At 46.6% G+C, this 25,534-nt stretch overlaps 1 protein-coding gene across 2 annotated transcripts; it reads left to right on the top strand.

The window, feature by feature from the left end:
- Positions 1–817: 817 nt before the first annotated feature.
- NSFL1C (NSFL1 cofactor) lies at positions 818–24,544 on the top strand. Of its 2 annotated transcripts, XM_041733071.1 has the most exons (10): positions 818–993; positions 3,474–3,571; positions 9,639–9,713; positions 11,565–11,570; positions 12,163–12,328; positions 12,952–13,044; positions 14,082–14,191; positions 14,993–15,130; positions 21,587–21,751; positions 22,825–24,544. In XM_041733071.1, exons 1-10 carry the CDS (start codon positions 889–891, stop codon positions 22,985–22,987), a joined length of 1,119 nt encoding a protein of 372 aa, XP_041589005.1. In that variant the 5' UTR covers positions 818–888; the 3' UTR covers positions 22,988–24,544. The 2 variants fall into 2 exon arrangements, with proteins under 2 accessions (XP_041589005.1, XP_041589006.1); XM_041733072.1 differs by lacking the exon at positions 11,565–11,570.
- Positions 24,545–25,534: the final 990 nt, after the last annotated feature.

Raw genomic sequence — 25,534 nt, 5'->3', positions numbered from 1 at the left:
GCTGTGGCCCCTGGGGAAGCCTGACACTTCATGTGGCGCCACGGCCTGCACAAGGATGCCTGGTGGAGCCCAGGGGTGTGGAAAGGGCTCCTTGAGGAGGGAATACCTACTCCGGGGGGAGGGGGCGTGCCCTTAGAGCAGAAGCCTGAGGAAAGTGGGGGAACACCTTGCCACCGAGGAAAAAGGAGCCTCCGCTGCCGGCAGGGCTCTGACGCAGATGCACGCCTGCAAGAGAGCGCGCCTGGAGCGGGAGCAGAGGAATTTAGCGGGATGCCTAGGACAGGAGATGGAGGAGCTGGCAGGTCTCGCACGGGTCCTGCGGGCCCCGAGATTCCGTCTGCTACGCGGTGTGAGACCGGAGGAAGGCGCGGGGAGGCACTTGGGAGCGGAGGAGGGAACCTGTCGTTCCAGGCCTGTTTTTTCCCCCAGAATGTGAGCAAGGGCGCAGGAACTTTGCGTTGCTCCTCGCCTGGAAGAGCACCAGGCCCTTTGACTGCCTTCAGTAAATATGTGAACAAGGACATGAACGAACGAATAAATAAATGAATGAGATGAAGGCATGAGTCCACGCATAACTGCGAATCCGGCTCGCCCCGAGAGCCTCCGTCCCACAGGTGCGGGCAAGAGCCGCCCCGCCTCTCGGCCTCCGCGCGGCTCCCACCGCCGCCCTTGGGCTGCCTGTCCGCGTCGCGGCCGCCAGGGGGCGCGGAGCTGGCGGGGGGGGGGGCGGTTCCCGCACGGAGGGCTTTGCGTGAGGCACCGCATGGGGCGGGGCCTGCGGGCTGGCGCCGCTCGGCTGGGCCGGGTCGACCCGCGGGCGGAACGCGGCTGCGGGGCTGAGGCTGTGCGGCGGCGGCCGGAGCGGTTCGGGCGGCGCACAGGGCGAAGATGGCGGCGGAGCGGCAGGACGCGCTGAGGGAGTTCGTGGCGGTGACTGGGGCCGACGAGGACCGGGCCCGCTTCTTCCTGGAGTCGGCCGGCTGGGACCTGCAGGTAGCGGCGCGGAGCCGGCCGCGTTGGGCCGGGGGTGGGGGGCGGGGGGCGGGCGTCTGGCGCCTCCAGCCCGCGGCGGCCGAAGCGCACAGTCATCCCCCGGGCCGCGGCCCGCCCCAGGCCTCAGGGTCCTGAGGTGCCAGGCCACGCGTCGCCAGCTCGGCCGGGCGTGAGGAAACGCGGGGCGAACCCCGGCCGGGCCCCGCTCTGCCGAGCGTCGCGCTCCCCTCCGCCCGGCCCGCCGGCGAGGTCGGCGGGGCTCGGGGCACCGCGGCGAGCCGCGTGGAGGGGGAACTGGGGGCGTGGCGGCCGCGCCGGCTGGAGCGACCGCCCGGGTGGCGCCGCGCCGGCCGCGGGGGTCGTCGGTCCCGTCTCCGCCGCTCGGGCCGCAGGGGGACGGGGGACCGGGGACCCGGCCCGGGAGTTGGCCCACGCCCCCTCCGGCCTGGCTGCCGGGAGACGCTCCCCCGAGGGCGGGGGCGCCCGTTCGCCTCTCCTAGTTAAGTCCTCCCTAAGAGGGGAGACGCGTGGGGGTTATCGTCGTCAAGTACTAGTGAGTGAGGACGTGGAGACGACCACACGACGGAGGGCGTTTGTCAGGTCTGACTCCCCGCGTGCCTGGCTCAGAGCGGGCGCTCGCTAATTAATCGTAGAAAAAAAGAACTGCGTCAGGGGTCTCGGCCCGCCCTCCGTCTGAGGTAGATGACGGTGGTTAGTATTTCCTGAGCCAGGTGCCCTTCCGACTGCTTTACGTGTCTTTTTTTTTTTTTTTTTAATTGGAGTTCGATGTGCCAACGTACAGAATAACACCCAGTGCTCATCCCGTCAAGGGCCCCCCTCAGTGCCCGTCACCCAGTCCCCCCATCCCCCGCCCACCTCCCCTTCCACCACCCCATAATGTCCTAAAGCATTTCAGCGACTTCTAGGAAAAAGCAAGACGTGTCTTAAACTATGTAATCTATGCGTTTGGCAGCTGAGGCTTAGGGAGGTTAAGTGATTTGCTCAAGACGTCACTAGTTACACTTTGGAAGCGGAGAAGACAGAACTCAGTTCTGATTCCAGAGCCCAAGCTCTAAAGCACCAAGTGCCAGGCACTCTACAGGTGGCGATGTATTTAATCCCAGCAACGCTGAGGTAAAGAGGACTAGGTCCTTCCTATAGGTGAGGAGTTGGAAGCCTAGAGGGCAAGTAGTGTGCCCCCGAGATCCTACAGCCAGTAAGCAGTGAGGTTGAGATTTGCACTGGATCTGCAAACTCCACCATTTAAATTGCTTCCCCAGAGCAAAAGAGTCAGGTGTAGCATCACGCTTTGTACACACGGCACAGTGTAAAGCCCCCGTGTGGGGCAGAAATACAAAATACAGCTGCTGCCTGGGAAACCTAGAAGCTCACAATGTTACAGTCGCCAGGTCATCAGTCCTAGTCTCCTGACACAACACGTAGGGCAACTGAGGCCCATGCATGTGAAGACTTGCCTGGCAGGACCAGGAATTGAATGTAGGCCCGCCCTCAATCCCAGTTCAGTGCATGTTCTATGACAGCACACTGCCTCCAGCCAACTGATTCTATCCCACAGGGGCACACTCTTCATGGGCTGATGACATCCCACAAGGGCTCACTGCCAGCCTGTAAGGCTGCTGATCTTGAGACCAGGATCCATATCTTTCTCATTTCCATAGACCTCAGTGCTCTTTATTTCTCTGTTTAAAGTAAGGGATTAGGAAATACCTAACCATTGAGTCTGAAAGAAACGATCAAACACAAAGGGCCAAAAGAATCCCATATACCTTGTGTGCGTAGAGAGCTAAGGCATGACTGTGCAGGAATATTAATACGTCCTCTCGTGCCTTGTGCAGGGTTGGTGGGACAGGTGTCTCCATTGTATAGATGAGGAAACTGGGCCTCAGTGAGAAAGTAAAAATAGCAACCTAGACCAGTCTCCCTGTTCCTGGCTCCATAAAAGCTGAGTAAGGGCCTGAGCAGACTGCCTGGGATGGAACCTGGCTCTACTCCTTATCAACTGCTTAACTTTGGGCAATTTTCTTAACTTCTCAGTGTTTCTGTGTCACCTATAAAATGAGACAATAATAACACTAATCACATAGGGTTCTTTGAGGATTAAATGAGTTAACATATGTAGAGTTATCCTTAGAACAACATGGCACATAAATAAATGCTCGATAAATGTACACTGCTTTTACTGGATCACATTTCCTGATAAAATGAGAGTGAGGAGTGTCTCTATCCCAGCCTTCCTTTTTGCCTTCTATTCCCCTTAGTAGGTGAAATTTGTTTCAGATGATTATGAAGTGAAATAGTTGGGCTGCTATGTTTTGATCTTACTTTCTCTGGTCCCCAGATACAGGCCACATTGTCAACATGGGCCATATCTTTGTGACTTTGCTTTTTTGCACTCAAAGGGATTATGTGTTAGATGAAGGCTTGTTTAAGAATCCCAAGTTACTACCTCTCTGTTTCAGATCGCCCTAGCGAGCTTTTATGAGGATGGAGGGGACGAAGACATTGTGACCATTTCACAGGCAACCCCCAGTTCAGTGTCCAGAGGCACAGCCCCCAGGTAAGGGCCAACTTCTATTATTGCTACATGGGTGTGCTTCCAACAGTGATGAGGAGCAATTTCCTGACTTGAAGGAGGATTCAGGCCTGGGGATACGGACCAGTGGGTTGGACTGAGAAAGTTAGATTAACTGATGGATACTAGTTCCTTACATGCCTTGCTCCTTTCCTGTAGAGGAGATGCACAACACCCTCAGGTGGAGACTTTTACCTGAGTGTGGTTTATGGTCCAGTCCTGGGGAGAAAGAACCACAGAACCTACTTTTAAGATATTTGGGAGTCTTTTATTTATGAATGTGAGGAGTATTCTCCCTATCTCTGGAAGTTTTTAAGTAGAAACCAAAGAACTCCCTTTCTGGGATGCTGTAGATGTAAAAGATTAGACTACATGACTTTAGAAAGGCTCTTTTGATATTTTAGGATGCCCATTACCCTATCAAGTCTTAGAGAAAAATAAACCTGTGTAACCCACTCTTTCCCAGGTTGATTAAGTGAAAAAGAGTTACCCTTTATAATCCCATTTCTATTGCCTGTCCCAGCCACGTAACTCCTAGGTTCCCATGATGGATCAGTGCTAGGATCTGCTGAGTGAGACAGTTCTGGTCTTTTAGGAGACAGGCAGGACGTCTTCCTACAAAGGTATCTGAACCACAACTCCCCTCTCTGCTCTAGCCTGATTTGTTTCTACTCTGTGGTATATGTTTTTGCCATAAAAATTTGGTTTTTAAATCAACCCCAAAATACAGATAGAGTGTTTCTTTGCCAGTGGAGTGGTAAATTGTGTTTCTCTCTAAGGGCATCCAAGCTTTAAATTACATTTCCTCCCTCTGAAAACAAGGAACTCTAACCCCAGATTTTGTTTCTCCTTAGCTTCTTTCCCTATCTACCATGTCCAGAAAAAAAGTAGTAGGCAGATGATCTTTTAATTATTCACAGGGACTGACCTGCAAGGTGTGGGTGATGGCTCACCTGGATGTTACTACCTGGAACATAGCCACTAGAGAGATGGCAGATTTCCTGGGTGCCTCTCTCCTCTGTAGCTTCAAAGTCTTATCAAGGCAATAATGTATTGGAGCATAGGCCTATCAACCAGACTGCCTGCATTCAAATCCCAGATCTGCTACTTGGGAGCTTTGTGACCTTGGACGTTTTACTGAATGTCTCAGTCCCTTGGTTTTCCTCGCTTCTCACATGGGCATGATAGCAGTGCCTACTGTATGGGAGATTAAATGAGTTTGTAATTTACAAGCACGTTGAACATAGCACATGTTAGCCATTGTCCTTTTATTATTATTATTGTCAGCATCAGTTTTCATGATCTCTATTCTTTTCCTGTGTGTCCCCTGTCTCTTTCCACAATAAATATATAAACTAAAAAGTAGACCTACAAGTAAAAGAATCAAGGAAATAGAGTTTAATATTAAGACCAAGGAGAGAGAAAGACTGAACACATGTGCAGGCCTAAAGGCCTTGCTTTGTTGCTTCGGTTAGCCCTCAGACATAGTACTCAGCTTGGGTGAAGCCAAGAAAAGGGGCGAGGGAATACACAGTCTGTAACGTCATTGTCCTTGTCTGGAAGGGAAGACACAGTCTGTAACTTCGTTGTCCTGGTCCAGAAGGAAAACCCAGAGTGCCTTCTCAGGAGAAGCCACATTTGTACCAGCACCTCAGAAGAGTTGTGTGTGTGTGACCTGCCTCTGCCCTCACCCTGAGGGACCTGAGTGTTGTAGGACACTTAGCCTGCTTCCAGCTCACCCTGTCCTGCTGCTCTCGACTGTTGCTCTGGAGCAGCACTCCATTAGTGAGGTCCTCCCTTGATTGTAGAATGGCAGTTCTTAATGTGGAGGCCCTGAACCCCCAGGAGGAATCTGGAATGGATGTGAGAAGGCTTATAAATGCCCTGAAATTGCAGGCAGAATTTTGAATGTATGTTGTATCTTTTCTGGTGAGAAAATCCATAGCTTTTATCAGATTTTCTAAGGTCTGTGAGACATAAAAAGGTTAACTTATTGCTATAAGATAGTCTAAACTCCTCAGTAATAACAGTTGTCATTTATTGAGCACTTGCCGGGTGCCAGGCCCTGGTTAAGCCTTGACATGTATATCTCTTTAGTCCTCACTACAACCCTATGTATGGGTATAGTACCCATTTTACAGATGAAGATACTGAAGCTGGGCATCTTCCCAAGATGCATAGCTAATAAAACAGGGATTTAAAATGCAGATTTGTTTCTGCTTCTATCGTTCAGCTCTCAGCCATAATGATGTACTGCTCCCTTTGTGGACGTTCAGGGTCCTCCAGAGCTGGCCCTGAACCAGCCCATCCTAATCTTACCCCTTCTTCCTTGTTTCTTGAATCTTTATTCCAACCAAACTGATTTCATTAGTATCTCAGTTTTGCCTCATATTTGGTTCTCTTGCTTTTGTTTGAGCCTCTCACCTAACTGGACACGCCTGCACTCTTGCCTGTCCACATCCCATATGTCCTTCCAGGTTTAGCTTCTCCCTACCTTCTCTGTTGAGTACATCATCCCCAACCCATAGGCAGCATGCAGTGGTATTGTTACTCAGAAATCTAGTCATCTGTAGTTCATTCACTGCTTGACCCATATCCACGTACTGCTTGGTGACCTCTCCTGGGTTGTCTTGAACTCTTCTCCTGATATTTAACTTCATTTTTTCTCCCTCAGTAGATTGTAAGTTCCTGGAAGTTGGAGGGCTGGGATTTCAGGAGCACCCACCATCTGTCTCTTCTTACCTATGTTGTTACGCCTCAGCAACTTTGGAAGTCGGTAGGGTGCTGGGTGTTAGATTGAGTAACTGATAGCTGCTATTAGGGCAGATTCAAGCCCAAGTCTGTGTATATTCAGAGCTGCTTCTGCCACATACGGCCTCCCTGTCCAGCACCTCTGACCCCTCTACCTAGCACAGGGCAGAACAAGAGGTAGTGGTGAATGTCTTCCTGTTTTTGTTTCTTCATCCAGCTAAACTCTTCTTTCCTAGGATGTCAGGGACTGCCATTTTCTGATTCTCTAAAATTGTGCTATCCAGCGTAGGAGCCAATAGTTTCATATGGGTGTTTAGTTAAAATTAAAACAAACATTCAGTTATTTATACAAAACACATTTCAAATGCTCAGTAGTCACATGTGACTATGACTTCCATACCAGACAGCACAGGTATAATGTTTCTATCACCTATGAAACATGAATCTGACAAAGTACCTTATTGCACTTCAGGATGCCAGGGTACCTGGGAGATAGAGTTTTGATGCTGAAAAATGGAATTTCTGAGACATTTTACCACTTTGTGGAGGACAGAGTGTTCTAAAATCAGTGGTATCCCCTGGACATCCATGCCATAAGGTAACTCTGAGTGCTACTCTAGTGCAGCTCTCAGATCTAAGCATACATCAGAATTACTTAGCTCCTCAAATGCAGGGTGCTGGGCACTCCTCTCAGAGTTTCTGACCCAGGAGCTCTAAGGCAGGCCTGGGGACTGGCATTTCTCACAGTTTCACAGATAGCGCTGATGCTTTCAGTCTAAGGACCACCATTTTGAGAACCACTTCTTGAGACTAGCACTTGAAACGTGCTGGCACCATGCATCAGTGCCCTGACAGCTCACAGAAAGCCTGGGAGTTTGGTGCTCTGATTGACCCCATTGGCACATGAGAATATGCAGACTCTGAGAACTTTATTAACATGCCCTAGATCCCTGTGTGGCTCATTTGGGATTAGAACCAGGTATATGGACGTCAGAGTCAGAGTCTGGATGTGAGAACTTTTGGAGAAAGAATTAAACCTGTAGCCAGAGCAAGTAGTATGCTCCAGCACGTGTACACATGGTATTTGAAGGTATTTAACAACAGAGAGAGGGTTTTTTCCCCCATGGATGCTAGGCTGGAGTATCTGTAGCAAACTCCTTTTGGGAAGATTCATGAGTAGAATTAGCCTTTCAGGGCAGTAGTGCACATCTATCACTTGGATCCTTTTGAACCATGTCATATAGAGCATCCAAGAATGCCCAGGAGGTTGCTCTCAGCTAACTCAAGCAAAGAATGCATTTGCTACATTAATTGGTCTTTGTTCTCTCCTTTCTAGTCTGTGGCACTTCAATGCTTGTTCTGTCCTGTGATTGTCTCCTTGATACAGATCTTCAGCATTGAACTGAGGTCTCTCTCCCTAGAAAATAGTTCCTTGAAGTTTCTCGGTCTATCCTCACCAAACTTGTATTGCACATATTATAGACAACCTACTTTTTTCCCCCTAAGAAATACAGAAAATGTTTTTATAAAAAGTGTCCCATGATTCCTATGTTCCTTGAGGACAGTCTAAACTAGAAAAATGACAGTGTAAAAGTGTCAGAGGAAGAAGGTGACCCTTCTCACACGTTTTTAGTGTGCTCTGTCCGGCCCCCCACACAGTTCTGCTTTTTTCCTGAACATCAATAAAAACTTTCTCTTGACTAACCTGCAGCAGAAACAGAGGTGTACTCAGTCATGTGTTCATTTCCTTTTTACTTCTTGATAACTTGTCCTTCCTGGAATGTGTTGCTCTGTATGTATGTATAGCACTTTCTGCAGTGCCCTGTGCTCCCTTACCCCCCTCCCACCTTTTATCCACCTGACTGATGGTCCACTTGTTCTTTGGCACACAGTCCAATGTTGCATTTTCCTGGAAAACCTTTCTTGATGTTCCCCCATCCCCACCCCATTAGGGAAAGACATTCTGTACCCACACGTCCCATGTACTTTCCTCTGCCACAGCTCCTACCAATAGTATTTAACAGATGGTTTCCTGGCCCAGGGGTCACAAGCCTATAAGCAACTGAAGAATAAGAACTGGGGGTTCTGAGCCTGGGTGGCTCAGTCGGTTAAGCATCTGCCTTTGGCTCAGGTCTTTTTTTTTTTTTTTTTTTTTTTTTTTAATCTTTAGTTCATTTAGTATACTTTTTATGATAGGAAATTAGGATTTCGGGATCCCTGGGTGGCGCAGCGGTTTGGCGCCTGCCTTTGGCCCAGGGCACGATCCTGGAGACCCGGGATCGAATCCCACGTCGGGCTCCGGTGCATGGAGCCTGCTTCTCCCTCTGCCTATGTCTCTGCCTCTCTCTCTCTCTGTCTGTGACTATCATAAATAAATAAAAATTAAAAAATAAAAAAGAAATTAGGATTTCATTCTTTAAAAAAAAAAAAAGACTTTATTTATTCATGAGAGACAGAGAGAGAGAGGCAGATACGGGCAGAGGGAGAAGCAGACTCCATGCAGGGAGCCCGATGTGGGACTCGATCCCAGGTCTCCAGGATCATACCCCAGGCTGCAGGCAGCACTAAAACCACTGTGACACCAGGGCTGCCCTGGCTCAGATCTTGATCCTAGAGTCCTGGGATCGAGCCCACATCAGGATCCCTGCTCAGTAGGGAGTCTGCTTCTCCTCTGCCCTTCACCCTGCTCATGGCTTGCTCATTTGCTCACTCTCTCTCAAATAAATAAGTAAACTCTTAAAAAAAGAAGAAGAAGAAGAAGAACAATGTTTGATTATAGACCTAGTATCCAGTTCAGTGCCTAACACACAAGCGTCCCTTAGTATTTAAAAATTAAATATGAAGGTTGCCTGGCTGGCTCAGTGGGTGGAGCCTGGGACTCTTGATCTCAGGGTTGTGGGTTTGAGCCCCACGTTGGATGTGGAGATTATTTAAAAATAATAAAAATCTGTTAAAAATTAATAAAAATTAAATGGTGGAAAGAGCTATCCAATTTTAAGTTTTTAAAGTAGTACGTACCCCATACCATTCCCCTTTCCTCCCTCTAGAGGAGCTTAAATTGGACTCCATCTTATTTCACGGTAGCCCTTTCTAATTTACTTGCAGTCCTGAGTGACCTCAAAGAAAAATGCCACATTATTTTGATAAATTTTAAAAAAGGCTAGCTTTCTTTCACATAGTTCCTCTTCTACTCCACCAAAAAAATCTAACCCCTGTGTCCTCAACTCCTTAGCAACTGTTAATGGGGATTAATTTTGTTTAACTCTCCCTGAGATCATTTTGCTCCTTTCTGTGTCTCCAGTGATAATAGGGTGACATCCTTCAGAGACCTCATTCATGACCAAGACGAGGAGGAGGAGGAGGAAGAGGGCCAGAGGTGAGTCTTTGTTGAGAAGTGCACAATCCACAGGAAAGTTCATGATGATGTATATAAATCATCTAGAAAAATAATTTGCCAGTTATCATTTGCCATTACTACCATGGGCTAGTCTGGGTGGTTTATATCCTAGAAACAGTCTTCTATTCCCTGTAGCTTAGAGGTTATCCCTTTCCCCTATTACAATTTTTTTTTCTTTTGTGGTATTCTGGGTTTTTCTTTTTTTAATTAATAAAATAATACGTATTTGTTGAGTATTAGGGGAAGGGAAACAAATTAAAAAGAAGGAGAAAACGTTACTCATAATACTGCAACCCAGTGGTCACCAGGTGTCAGTATTTTGGGTGTATATCTTTCAAGTTTTTCTTTTTAAATTAAAAAGGCAATGTATCACCTAATAAGCAGAATAAAAGGCATATCAGTGTGTATTCCCCCACATACATACATGCATACATACGTACATGTACTGTTTGTTTTTAACTGTTAGAGAATGCTGTAATAAAAATAGTGTCCATTGTGGAAAATACAGAATATGTACTGAAAAAATACAACACTCCTGAACCTTTTGGTAACTAGAGTTAAAGTTTTGGCGTATTTCTATTCAGTCTTTGCTCTGTATAAAAATGTACTTTGGTATTATATTTTACATGGTGATGGTCAGATCATTTTGTTTCTTGTTTTTCTTGGAGTGATGCTATTTTTTCAGTACTTCTCTATGCCATTAATATTCTTCATTAGTGTTTTCAGTAACTATAATAATAATTTATCATATGGGTTGTCCAACATTTAGGTTTTTGATGGTTTTTTACACTGTAAATATAGTGCTATGAACATCTCTGTATATTAATCTTTGGCTACATTTCAGATTATTTTCCTAGGGAAGTTTCTAGAAATCAAAGTGTGGGTTAGGGGAATGAATATTTTTAAGCACTTAATCATAGGCAAGGCTTTGAGATTCCATAATAAAGACCTTTCAGTCCACTGAACAGAACCTCATCTGCAGCCTCATTTCACAGGTTTTAGTTCCTCATGGGCCCTGCCTGGGTCGGTCAGATGTTCCTGAGGATCATCATAGTAGGCCTTATGGAAATATACTTATCTCATGGTCACTCTTTGGGAAGCGGGCTGAGAAATTACATGTGTTCTATTCTCTGTTTTCATCCATATAGTGACCTTTACACTGCCTCACAGCCTTCTTTTTAGATACATTCAAGGTTCAGAGTTTTACACTCCTTGAGTGAAAGGCAATGCCATCAAGTATGTGAATGCCCAACTCCTAAATGGCCGCTGCCTCCTTTTCCTGTCCTGTCACATACTCCAGGTGATGACCTTCCTTTATTTCACATCCTGATTACATCCTTGCCCCCTCAGCATTTCAGACGTGATGACATTGGTGCTGTCGTCCTTGTCAAGGCCTGTGGCTTGCCTTGCAGTCAGTGGGAAATGTCAGGAAGTAGAAGGCTGAGACTAATTTTATAGGTTCTCAACTCTTCTCCACTCGGAGACATGTTGTTGACCTGGCAGTGAATAGGAGTGACAAACAAGTGGCTAGCCAGGCTACACATGTACTGGTTTTCAGAACCAAATTAAAAACTGCTAACTTAATCTCAAGCCACGGTTAGTCCATTGCAGAGCCTCGTGTAGGTGTCTTGGGGCTTGGATTTGTCTTTCCCAACCTCCTTCAGTACCTTCTTTTCATTGCCCCCAGTGGATACCACAAGAATAGCAAGGTGAGGTGAAGCTTGGGTGAGCTCTCGGTGCTGTTATCACACCACGTTACATGTGTGCATTACTCTGTGCTTGTTCTTTTGCATACATCCGCTGATTTGAACCTCATGGCCCTGACTTAAGGAGCAGGTAGGTAGGGCATGTGGTCCTTCCTTCCCATTTCACAGATAAGGAAAATGAGATTCAGGGCAATGTACTGGTTTTTCCAGGGTCACTCAGTGTCAGAGCCAGCACCGGAGCCTAGCTGCTTGTACTAACCATACCACTGCCGCTGTTAACCCAGAGCTGCTAGTGATAGCTGCTTCTGACTGTGACCATAGTTGCTATCTCCTAGAAAGGTGCTGGCCACCGGATGGTTAATTCCCATTTGGGACTCTTTCTGGAGCTGGCATGTTGTCATGCATGCCTGGAATGCCCTTCCCTGGTTTCTTCACCTGATAAACATATCCTCATCCTCAAGACTCAACCCAGAAGATATTCTAGGAAGCCTTGATTATCTTCCCACAGCCCAGTGCTCCAGAGCACCCCTTACCTCCATTGCTGTTCATACTGCATTATGCCTGCCTGCCTACTTACTATTTCCCCAGCTAGACGATAAATTCCTTACAGATGGGCATTGCACCCTTTACCTCTGTGTGCCTAGCCCCAGCCCAGAGCCTGGCACATGTTCTATTCATGTTTTCCAAGTGCGTTTAGTGGTAGACATGTATTTTCTGCACAGGTTTTATGCCGGGGGCTCAGAGAGAAGTGGACAGCAGATTGTTGGCCCTCCCAGGAAGAAAAGTCCCAACGAGCTGGTGGATGATCTCTTTAAAGGTGCCAAGGAACATGGAGCTGTAGCTGTGGAGCGAGTGACCAAGAGCCCTGGAGAAACCAGTAAACCCAGAGTGAGCATGGGCAGTTATTGTCTGTGCCCACAGGACTCTGGTTCTGAGGGCAAGTGGGAGCCCTTTCTCACCCCAGTACTGACAGAGTTTGTTTCGTTTTGTCTTTTATTGCTTAGTTACTCTTATCTACGGAAGAACAATGTAGATTCTCTCACTTTTTAACATGAAATAAAGATTTGAGGCAATTTTCAAACCTGTAGCCTGTGGGCTGAAACAGATCCTATACAGACGTTTTTATTTGGCCTAAACCAACTTGATTTACTCAGTATTTTATTTTGTTTTAATTGAATTAGTAGCCACCTGTGTTACAGAAATTCTAGATTTCTGTTGTCTTTGGGAAAGTCAGAAAGTCTGTGTCTTGCACCCAGATTTCTGCATGACCATGATTAGCTAGAGTTTAGTAGCAGCTTTTCCCTTTTGCCAAGCAGCACCTCCTCCCTCATTCCACTTTTCACCAATCCTGGCCACTTAATTCATCTACCATACTACCTGGCCCAATGGCTTTGGAGTTCAGTACCACAGAAAGTGCACCTAGTAGGTAACAAGCTTGAGGTATGTTATTGTATCTGAGTAACTCACCACCATTGACCCTCTCAAGTGTTTTATGACCTTGTGTTTTATAGCCATTTGCAGGGGGTGGCTATCGCCTTGGGGCAGCACCAGAGGAAGAGTCTGCCTATGTGGCAGGAGAAAGGAGGCGGCATTCCGGCCAAGATGTGAGTGTGCATCTACGTTCCTTGGGAAATAGACTGTTCTGCCATTTTTCAGAAGAGATTGGTCACATGTTAGTGTGCACCAGCAGACCCTCAAAGGGAAGAGGCAGTGCCCTTACTGTGGTCTGGGAGTGGAGAGGATTACATGACTGGGCAGGGGCCCTTGTGAGAAGGGGTGAGCAGAAGGAATGGACAAATAAAGGAGTTTTCTGAGCATTCCACAAATTTTGGGCAGAGGGATCATGATTCTGGGGTTTTCTGGCAGTGTGGACATGGCTAAAGAACTTGGCCCTCAGTCTACCCAAGAGGCCTAAAACACAACTTTGAAAAAATTTTCCTTACTACTACTGCCCACTCCTTTTTTTTCTATGCATAGGGTCCTCTACCCTAAGTGTCTCAGACTATATCGATAATTGTGAAGTTTGTGAACTTAGTATTATGCCATAAACAAATGTCTTGTCTTGTGACCATTAGTTTCTATAATGTGTTTGTTTTTAATCATTTGAGGTTTTATTCCAAAATATAGTCGACCAAGAAGAAAATAGAAACTGTACCCATCTGAGGCAGTAGCTACTAATATGTTGGTTTGTAGCCTAGACCCTTTTCTGTGAATATGTATGGAGAGTTAACAGGGATTATAGATAGCATTTATAATGACTGCAAAATAGTCCCATGAATAATTTTGCCATGGCCATTTAGTTGAGCATAAGCTACATGCCAAGCACACTGGAAACCCTTCAGATAAGCCACAGCTTTGACTTAGTCACTTGCTCAGAGCCACTTAGCTAGTGAGTGCAAAATCAAGATGTAGACCCAGGTCGGCTTAAATCAAAAGTCCATGCTCTTAACCTGTTGCCATATCACCTTATTTTAGGTTAATATTTGGTGATTGATGGATTTCTTTGTGCATGCGTGTGTGGTGTGTATCATTTTGATAATGATACAGTAAAATAGTAAGAACTTGCTAATTTGCAGGTTCGCGTTGGAGTGCTTGCCAGTTTCCTGACAATGTATGGACTGCTTACCTCCCATTGTCACAGGTTCATGTAGTGTTAAAGCTCTGGAAGAGTGGGTTCAGCCTGGACAATGGTGAACTCAGAAGCTACCAAGACCCATCCAATGCCCAGTTTCTGGAGTCTATCCGCAGAGGGTGAGCAGAGAAGCCCTCCTCTGGGTTCCATGTCAGTGAGTGGAATGGCAGATGGAAAAGAAGCTGATCAAATTTTTATTATTTAAGAAGTGAAAAAAAAAATTAAGATTATTTATTTTAGAGCAGGAGAGTGCGGGGTGGGGGGGCAGAAGGACTCTCAAGCAGATTCTACACTGAGTGTGGAGCCTAATGTGGGGCTCGAGCCTATGGCTCTTAGATCATAGCCCAAGCCAAAACCAAGATGCTTAACTGACTATGCCACCCAGGTGCCCCCCTTCCCATTTTTAAATTTTTTTTAACTTTTTTTGAGAGAGTGTGCACAAGCGTGTACATGTGAACATGTGAAGGGGGTGGGGGGAGAGAGAATCTCAAGCAGTTTCCATGCTCTGCACAGATCCCGACTTGGGGCTCAGTCTCAGGACCCTAAGATCGTGACCTGAGTCGAAACTAAGAATTAGACACTTAACTGACAGACACCCAGGCAGGCAAAGAAGTAAAAAGCTTTAAGCGGTTTTAACACAATTGGAATACAGATTCACAGATGTAAAACCGTATGTGTCTGTTTTTCCCTTCTGGGCCTGGGACAGAACCAAGTTACCAAATAAGATAGAGGTCTCAACTGGGACTTTGAGCAAGTGAGAAACAAGTGGGAGGCAGACAGTAGCCACTAAAGTAGCTGCTCCCTGTGGAGGCCCAGCGATTTTCACATTTGGAACTGAGATATTTCTCCTCCCTTTACACCCTCTGTTGCCGGTTCCTGTGCTGCTCGTGTGGACCCCAGTATTGCCTTTTCTCCTGCAGGGAGGTGCCAGCGGAGCTGCGGAGGTTAGCTCACGGCGGGCAGGTGAATTTGGACATGGAAGACCATCGGGATGAGGATTTTGTGAAGCCCAAGGGAGCCTTCAAAGCCTTCACTGGCGAGGGTCAGAAATTGGGCAGGTAAGAATAGCACAGGCGGTAGCGGGACATGCTGGTTACTCTGCCACACCCTGCAGACCCTATAGCTCACTCACTTTACATCCAGCTCTTCACCATTACAGGGTGCTGCATGGTTCATTTTTATGGGAGGAAGAGAGTGGAGAACGTAGACCTTGGTGTTAAAAGAACTGAGCTTGAAATCTCTTCTTCACTTTCTGGCTGTATGACCTCAGACTTTATAGCCTCAGTTTGCTCAAATACAAAATAGGACTAATGAGAGTCCTTACCTCCCCAGTTATTGTGAGGAGCACAGAGCACTGCCCCACAGTGAGCAGTCAGTGTAAGCAGGAAGGGTAATATGTTGTTGCTTTGATTTAGTAATCTAGCATGTTCATGGCATGCTAGTAACCTCCTTCATGACTTATTGCTGAAATAGACATGCATTTTCTCAGGTCACCTGGAATGAGGGTTTGCAGGGATGAAAAATTCTAGACTGGCCCACCCAGCCAGCCTTAACAGCAGCATTGTTCAGGATCCAAGGAAGGTTAGGAACATTGTTGCCATGTGCAGGCTGCTGCTCCACCATAATAAAGGCTCTTATCTCTCCTTTGACCGTGCCTGACACTGTCACTTCCTGTGGCTTTTTCTGCCTTATGTCCTTTGCCACTGCCTCCATCTTGCATTCAAACCCCTGATAGGATCTGATTGGTCAAAGTCACTGTTGCCTTTGATAGGCAGAGTTCTCCCACCAGAGAACCCATACATACACAGGCTGCCTTCTCTCAGAGCTCTGTCAGTGGGTCACTTGGTCAGTATTCTTCAGAGAGAACTGTGCTTAAAAGAGGCATTCAGGAAATAATGACCCTCCCTGCTAGTACAATCATTATTTTACAGAAGGAAAGCTGAGATTCTTGGGTTCTAAGAATTACCCTTGGGTGCATGACTGATATGTGGTGAAACCAAGATTGGAACCCAGGCCTTCTAAGTGGCATTGCTTCCCACACCTGCACAGCAAGCATCCTCTCTGACCTATTTCTGGCAGTTTTTGAGCTTTGAGCAAGCCTTCTCCTAGAATCCCCTACCTCCCTATTGGCCATTCATGCTTTATTAGAAGCAAAGGTAATAACTCAGAACATTAGATACCAATAGATGATTTCCCAGGACTGAAATAGTAAGTCTACCATGCTTTCACTTTGTCCACCCCGTTGGGCCTATGGGATAGTCCAAGACAACTGTCCTCAGAGTGGTCCTGTCTTTGGCTTCCCTGCCAGCTATGGTAAACTTGTAGAGCACTAGGTAATTTTTTTAATTATTAAAATAACACATATTATCTTTTAGAAAATACAGATCAAGAATAAAAACTAAACCTAACACCCAGATATATCCAGTTAGTATCTTTCTAGTCCTATACGTTTGTGTAAACAATGTTGTTTTATCACTTGCTATTTTGCCTAATAGAAAGATACTGGTATGGCTGCCATTCAATACCAATAAAATGCATTTCTACTGTTTTAGTTCTAATACATAACTTTTGATCTTGTGTATGTGCTATAGTTTAACCAGTCCATACTGTGAGCCATTTAGGCAGTTGCCAGTATTAAGAACAACACTGCAATGAATATCTCTAATTAAATTCTTATATACCCACTATTCTTGGGCCAAAAGTAAAATTTCTGGCTCAAAAGGGCTTTCATTTTTTTAAGATGATGTCATATTGTCCTCCAAAAAGGATGTATCTATTTTTACCTACCAGCAATTATAAGGAAGGGCTCAGAACTCAAAACACTGTACAGTTGGGCTTGTTTGGTTTCAAGATACTTACTGGAAAGTCTCTGTTATTTATTTGTGCAAGACTCCACATCTCAAAAAATTAAAATGTTTTTAAGGAAGTCTGTTTTAACAAAATGGGAATAAATAATTTATTATGTGGAGGATGAATCCAACAAGTTGAGACAGATCTTTATAATCAGGTGTTTGGCAGAGCTTGATGTTGTCAGGTAAATAAATATTCTTTGCCAGTGCCACTTTCATTTTATTTCATTTTGGCTTTCTAAGTGAGGTTTTAGCTTTTAAGTCTTAAACAGAGGGACAACTTTTTTAGTTTTTCCATAAATTTTGCAACATTTTCCATTGTCGTCTTGTCAATTAAAATGATCAAGAGCCAAAGGTTTAAGAAAATGTTCTCAAGTTTGCCTCAAAAATCAGTCAGCTCTGGGTTTTTTCTCTAATGATCTGAATGAATAAATGGTTCTCAGTTCAAAAATTTGAGAAGATTCTTAGTTAAACTTGTTTTAGGTTTTACATTTGTTTGGACAGGAACTACTCTGAAGGTCCAGGAAAGACTGCATTTATTTAATTATGAGTAACAAACGCCAAGAGTGCTCTGAGGAGGGTATAGGGTTGCTGCTACCCAGATTGAATTTCAGCTGCTCACCATGCTTTCTGCAGTGGTCATATTTGTAAAGAGATGGCAAAGTGTCAGCACTTATAATTGTGACAACAAAGCACCTCAGTGCCCATTAATTCCTGACTACAAAGGAAATGAACAATTGAGTAATTCAGGCTCTCGGTCTGGGTGAGGCTCTATTGCTCTGTGAGTCATATGGTATTTACAGGGAGATAGTAAAGAAACTTCTGGATGTCTGATCTGACCGTTCCCATCCCTAAGTGAAGTGCCTTCACTGCCTCAGGTGGCCAGCCGCTGAGAGGAATGGCACAAGTGTTAGGAGTTCTTAGGAAACACCAAACCCAAAGCTGAGTTCTATTACAAATGCATGTGGTTCTCATACACAATTAGAGCAATTTGGACCTACTACACTTTGAGTATTCTGCTACAAATAAGAACCATAAGATCTGGTATAGAGTTTCCTCCTCCTTAATCCTCACCCTGCTTGAGGGCAATGTAGGTTGGGCGTGCCCCTTAGGTGACCTTCCAGTTATAGCCCATGGCTAGGCAGTAGCATCTCCAGCTGATTTGGGCCCAAAATACAGACAAATATAAGTGGGACAGGACCTTAAGAAATGATAGAATCAGCTTTTAGAGTGTTTTTCTGCTATTAGCTAAGCACTGTAGTAAGCATTTCATATGTGTTACTATCTTTAATCCTGTTTCAGTCTCCAGTCTACAAATAAAGACTTTGAGCCTTGAAGAGGTCAGATCACACCCAGGGTCACACGCCTGGTCAGTCCAGAGATGGGTTCCTTCCAGTCTCTGTTCTTACCTGTCATGCTGCATTGCATCTGGGATTGTTATTACATAGCCACATAAGCATTTGTTTGTGTTTCTACTATATGCTGGATGTGGTGCATTATTTTTAACTATTATCTCAACCAGAAATTTCATTTAATTCCCATTTAATTATCAGTGAGCAAACTGTGTTGGAACAGTGTTCTGTAAGTCCAGGTCTAGGTCTGCTTGATCCCAAGGCCTGGCAGGAGAGTGTGGCAGATGTTAAGAGCACAGGACAAGAGCCAGGCAGCTTGGATTGTGTACTGGTTTCACATCAAACCAACACTGGGATCTTCAGTATGTTACCTAATCCCATTGTGCCTGTTTCCTCATCTATAAATTAGAAATAATGAATCTCTACCTCACATGCCATTGAGGATTAAATGAACTACTTTGTGTGAAATACTCAGCCGAAGGCCCAGCTGGGTGATTAGTGTATCGTAGACATATAGTGTTGTCTGTCCTGCCTCCCTAACTCACCTTAATTGTGGGATGTGCAAGAGAAACAGAAGCAACACAGCCAAGTCTGTGCATCAGGCTTTCCTGATCTTCAAATGATGAGCACCAACTCCATGCAAGAAGTTGTGCTGGGAAGAAGGCCAAAAAAATCAGTTGCCTCCGTATATGGAGGACTTCCTAATTGTCTGGTTTATGTCAGGCCTTCTGTACACGTTATCTCAGCTAATCATCATGGCAGAACAGTTCCTTGTTACCCATGCAGATACTGGAGCCCAGCAGGTTGAGTAACTTGCACAAGGCCACATCTCTTATATAATTCCATAGTAGAACTGAGATTGGGTGGCTGGTTCTCTGCTGTTTTTCCAGCATCACACTTACTCTGTAATGGCTGCCATGTGTGGACTCCCTGCCCTGAAAGGTGTGGTTCTAGGAATTCTATCCCTAGGGATAGAATTCCCCTTTTACAGAAAAGGAAATGGAGAAGCCTGGATGTTCACTAACTTGCTGAGGGTCACCCAGCTCATAAGGGAGGGGTGTTTCAGATTCTCTGGGAGCAGGGGAGAAGTCTGAGAAAGCATTTTTGCTGTAAAGTAAACCACGGAATGTGAGGCTTGACTGGTTGGAATACAGAACATACAGGGAGAAAGCTTGTTATGTAAGTTTTTAAAAATTGAAAAACTGCTCTACGACATACACTTCTGTATTCCCATCCATAAAATGGAGAACTGTACCCACAAGGACAGTTGTGGTGAGTCATGAGGCTGAGGCTATCAAAACCCCCAAGACAGTGCATGCACAAACACCCATGTTTATGGGTGTTTCTATTCTGTTTCCCTGCCTCCTCCACTGTTGCCCAAACAGGTACCCTGGGCCCTCTTGAAATAGCTTCTCTCTCATTGTAGGACTGACTGAAAATGTAAGAGTTCCCTTTCTGGCAGGCAATAGCTTCACTGAGTGCTTCTTTATCCTTGGAAATGTTATATAAACAGTTGAGGGACAGGCCACCTACAGTCTAATTAAACAGTTGACCTAATACCCATAAAACTACTGAATAAAACAGTTGGTCTTAGGCATTTACAGGTGTAATGTTGAACTTTCTACTGTGTCTGAGCATCTCTTGAAGTCTGTGGTGTTGTGATTTCCCTGTGTGCCCTGACCCGCATTTGAGTCCCATGTGCTGGGAGGCTGATATATAGAAGCAGTTCCTCTCGTAGCTGGTAACAGTGGCCAGAGTTCTCTCCTGAACTTTACTTGGTGGCTCTCTGAGCCCACACTTTCACATTCACAGAACAGAATAAGTTCACTGTTCAGTCCTTTGCTAGCTATGTGTTCTGGGGCAGTGTTTGATATGATACAGTATATACAAGTGTCACCTGAAAAAAGGATGTGGTCAAATAAGTTTGCCTTAACTGTACAGTCTCTCAAGACATTTAATATGCAAGTGGCTTCTGGTGCTGCCAGTTTGTTAGGAGACCTTTCCACAACTCCCCTGGGTTGTGTGGGGACTAGGGTCCCAGAAACACACTTGGGAAAGCACTTTCTGTTGGATTTGCTATGATTACCATTTTTAGCTTGTAAAGATGGGAGAAGTGTAGGAACTGATAAAATTAGAAGCTTGGGGGAAGCAAGCAAGCTGGCATCTCATGGCCTTCTCTCTGCATGGGTCTGGGCTAGGGTATCTGCTAAGAGAAATGTGGAAAGTGAGATGCATGGGTGTTTACAGGAGAGGAACAAAACCTCCCAACAGTTGTCGAGAATTGGGAGGTAGGTTTTTTTTGGGTTTTTTTTTGGGGGGGGTAAGATTTTATTTATTTGAGGGGGAGCATGTACACAGCGTGAGGAAGAACAGCAGACTCCACGATCAGCATGGAGCTGGACATGGGGCTCAGTCCCACAACCCTGAGATCGTGACCAGAGCAGAAATCAAGAGTCAGACATTCGACTGACTGAGCCACCCACATGTCCCGAGAATTGATAGTTCTGTGTACATTTTGTATATGTCAGTATCGTATGTAATTCTCCCTTTTCTCCCTCACAAAAACTGAGGAAGGCACATAGCCTTCACCCTTGTTCAAGATCCTCATTACTACCCTTCTTGAAACTAAGGGAGTTGAGTAACTTGCCCAGCACTACAGAGCTAGTGTGTGAATTTAGACCCCAGTCCATCTGATCTAAGATCTGAGCTCTAAACACTGCAACAGACCATGTTCTGCTCATACTATGTAAATATTCCCTGTGGTGCAGGGTACTTGGTTGGCCTGTGGGAAGTCTCTGCCCCCTTCTGATAGTTGACACAGGAGAATAAATGTGCACACTCCTGAGGTTGCACTAGGGAATGCAGGCCTGAAAATTCCGTGACAGGGAAGGAGTCTGAACTGGTCCCTGCATTCCAGCAGCCACCTGCCTAGCTGTGTCAGGCCTCCTCTGCTGCAGAGTTGGACTGCCCTTCTCTGAGGTTAAAACTCATCCTGGTCTGATCTGGCGGTAGGCTGCCATGCATCCTGCTTTCCTCCCTTTAAGCCTTTGTTGAGGTGAGGACAGCAGGGAAGGGGCTGAGTCACCTGCCCAGATTACTCAGGAGTGAGGAGGCTAGCAGCAGCTCGGGGCCTGAGTACAGTCTGCTGGGCCCCTAGATTCCACAAGGGCAGGGCTTGTCTCTGTCACTTTGTAGCGGCAGCAGCAAGCCTAGTGCCGGGCACAGCAAGGGCTCAGGCTGACTCCGAGGCGGGATTGCCCTCCTGCAGGGGCCTTGTTTCTCTGTGCAGCTTGACATGCTCCTCTCTCCTCAGCACGGCCCCCCAGGTGTTGAATACCAGCTCTCCAGCCCAACAGGCAGAAAACGAAGCCAAAGCCAGCTCTTCTGTCTCAATCGACGAGTCACAGCCCACTACAAACATCCAAATACGGCTTGCTGACGGCGGGAGGCTGGTGCAGAAGTTTAACCACAGCCACAGGTGCCTTGCGCCGTCTGGCCTCACTTATTCTGGGAAGGCCCCCTAAACAGAAGGCACTCTGTGCTGGCCCCAAAGGAGGCAGTGGGAGGGGAAGGTCTACAAGTCTGAAGCCTTTGTTTCTAGTCCCGGCTCTTGCATTAAGTTTGCAGCCAGTGACTGTTCACTTCCCTTCCGTGGGTCTCATTCCTCACATGTAAAATTAGGGGCTTGGAATTATTAGTATCTTTTTTCACGCCCACAATATTTATTTACAGAAAATTTCATGGTAAAGCCCAGGTGTAGAAAAATAAACTCTGAACTGCTGTGGTTGATGGAGGGGAGGAGGGGACATAATGCCAACATCCCCTCCAACTGGCTTCCTCTATCCGCCTCCCGCCTTTGCCCCGGGGATCTCTAAAAACCACTGGGCTATGAAAGCGCCTTCTAGATCTGCCCCTTGAGAATTCTAGGATACCTGCTCTACTGTTTCAGATCATCTGGGCTAGATCAAAGCAAACTGTGCCAACCTCATTTTAAAGATAGGGAAATTGAGGCACAGAGATTGAAGAGATTAACAGGGGAAGAGTGTTACTTGGTTTTATAGGTATTGGGCAGTGCTTTTTTCTAGAATAACAGTATCTAAATTTCATCAGTCATAGGCCAACTAAACCAGAAGTCCATATGGGACCCAGGGAATGGCTTGACAGTCCTTGAGTGCTGACAGAGTTTGCATGTGGGCTAAACTGAAACACGTGTGAGTAGGATTACAGGAGAAGGATCGGCAGAGGAGCCTTTAGGAGGGACCCCAATGTGGGCAGGAAGCACACAGCATGAGAACTTAGGAGGAGGAAGACAGAACAAGGGGAAGGGGGTGGTGTTAAATTAGGACTTGGGATCACAGTAAGGTAGTAGAGTTGGTGTTTATCCCAAGGAAACAGGGAGCAGCTGTGAAGGTTTTTAGGCAAGGGAGTGACATGATCTGATGTGGTTCCAAATGAGTGTTTTGACTGCCTTGTGGAGAAGGATGCCCGGGGTTGTGGACAGCAAAGAAGGGTCCTCCTCACCCACCTCCCCACTCACCCTTGCTCCACCAGGATCAGCGATATCCGACTCTTCATCGTGGATGCCCGGCCGGCCATGGCTGCTACCAGCTTTGTCCTCATGACTACCTTCCCGAACAAAGAACTGGCTGACGAGAGCCAGACCCTGAAGGAAGCCAACCTGCTCAACGCCGTCATCGTGCAGCGGTTAACATAACCGCCCGCCTGGCCAGCAGCCTCAGCCTCATCTCCCTCCTGCGTCTCCCACGGCCAGCTGCCCCACGGGGACCGCCTCTCCCGCCCCTTCCCACACACCCAGCAGTCCAGTGCCACGTCTCCTCCGTAGCTCTGGGTTCTTAGATCTCGGTTGGACATTGGTTTTTTCCTTAGTTGCATTTCCTGGGTTTTTGTGACGATCAATGGACTTTAAAGAAAAAAAATAAAAATAACCAAAAAAATCGAAGGAATATCACCAGCATGTTGTACAGAACCTCTCCCACTGAAGGCAGCTTTGATTGCTGGAGGATCACATTAATTTCCAGGGTGCGTGGGGAGGAGCCTGCCTTCCATCATCTCTGCTTAGAAATTGCTGTGACACACAGCTCCCATCCACTAGTGTCCATCTGCCATCCCTGAGATGACTAGTAGAGGGTTTCCCACTTTGTTGGGAAGGGAGTCGGGCACTTGAAGAAAGAGGCTCTGTAGCCATTTGCTCCCGCAAGAACAAACCTCTTGCCTAGATAAAACTGTGCAACAGTAGGCGTGCCTAAAGTGTGAGGTCAGATCTAGATGCACATGAGCCGTTTAGGTGAAAATAAATACTTCCCCGTGCTCCTTTCACTCAAACCCTGGGAAATTCAAGCTCCCTGGGCCTTGGCCAACTGGGATTCTAACTATGCCACCTGCCCCAGCCCTTTCCTCCCTCATCTGGGCTACTCGTGCCCCGGATCTCAGCTGTTCTGCCCTTGTCTGCCCTTGTCTTACTTACTCTACATGGAGAGATCTATACCTGGGAGATAGGGTGTCTTCTTATTGGGAAGCTGCTCCTGCCAACCCAAATGAGTGCAGAATAAGCATCTTGGCCTGGAAAAACAGAACCAGAATGTCACTGAGCTATCCACTGAGGATGCAGGGCAAACCACATGGGAGAGAAGGGATGGGTTCCCATGCTACCAGCCCCTTCTGTTAGTGTTTGCCAGAGACTCCTGAGTCCATTTTGAAGGTGAGTGTAGCATCCATGACTCTGTGCAAGTCTTGTTCCCAGTACTTTGCTCTGCTGCCTTCCCACTGGCAGCAACTCGGGTAGTCTTTCCCCCTGGGAAAGAGCTCCCCCCAGAAGTGTACTTCCTGTGTAAGTTCAGCACAGGAGAATTACAGGGGTCTTGGATGAAAGTCTTTCCACTACCCTATCCACTGAGCCCAACACTGAATCACCACTGACTCAGAGTCTCCTGGTTTTGAATCATCATAAAATGCCTCAGCCCTCTTCTCAGGCACTCCTTGCCACACACTTTCTCTTTCCTGCTTCACCCCTACGGCGAGACAAGAATACTACTTCTACCCAGAGCTAGGGAAGGGCTTGGGGTTCACCCAGTACCCATCCCGAGTAAGGGATGTGGCTTGGTGTTTGTGATCCCAAACTGGTGGGGGCCTGCCAGGGGCAGCAGGATCCATGGCATGTCCAGCAGGCAGAGGTGACTGTGGAAACCAAACATGGGTCTGCAAAAACTTTGTGAATTGTTGTCACCTTGACTATTAAAAGCCAGAATGAGGACGACAGAGTTTTGTACTTTCTAATGGATTGTTGTAAAGGAGTGTGATAACAGTAGCTACTAGAGTGCAAAATCTAAAGCCCAGGTCACAGCTGGTAAAGTGGCAAGGTGGTGTCGGTCAGCTTCCAAAGCTTGTATTCTTAACTGCCATGCCCTGTATCTGTATATACTCCAGCCCCAGCCCCCAGCCTTGTATGCCTACACTCTGCTTATATTATTTCTGCTTACATTAATTAGTACATCCCTTAAGAGATCGTAAAAACACCACTTAGAACCTGCATCATCTAGAAGAGTTTGCAGAGGGCTCTTTGAATTCCCACCTAACCTGGAAAGTGGGTGGGGCAGCTGATCTAACTGTTGCAGCCACCACAGTTCAGACAGACTGGGTGTCTAGCCAGCCCAAGGTCAGAAGGATTGCCAGCCACCAAGCCAGAGATCACACTGGTCTGGATCCAAGCCAGGCAACGATGTTTTTAGCCCTAGAACTCGATGAAGGCAGGGGTTTTGTGTTCTTCACTCTTGTACTCTGAGCACCCAGCACAGTGCCTGACTCATAGCAGATCCTCAACAAATAACTGGTTGGATGAACCTGAAAACAAGAGGTAAGACCTCCCTAATCTAAGCTAAAGAGTGACCACTGTACTGCCCAGCATGCCCCATGTGGTTGGTACTTAGTCCCTTCTCCCCAAGCAGGTTCTCCTTCAGCCACAGGAGGGCATCGCTGTCCCAAAGGGCACCTGTTGCTTCCAGCAAAGGCATTGAGAAGGTGAAGCTAGAAACTTGTGTATTAGGGAGGAGGAGCAGGGTGTGAAGGGAACGCCCCCTAACACTTTCCCTGCCCAGCCTGAGCTGAACTCAGAAGTTTATGATGGGCCAATTACCCTCTGTTGAGCACCTGAGGCCCTCAATGTCCAAACCAGGTCTTTAGCTATGACTGATAATAATAGCATCCATCATTTGAGCACTGTGTGCCAGGCCCTGTATGTACCTTA

This window comes from Vulpes lagopus, chromosome 18 (assembly GCF_018345385.1).
Source record: "Vulpes lagopus strain Blue_001 chromosome 18, ASM1834538v1, whole genome shotgun sequence".
NCBI classification, from domain to species: domain Eukaryota; kingdom Metazoa; phylum Chordata; class Mammalia; order Carnivora; family Canidae; genus Vulpes; species Vulpes lagopus.
Note: the sequence above shows the minus strand (reverse complement) of the source record. Positions and strands in the feature narration are given on the sequence as shown.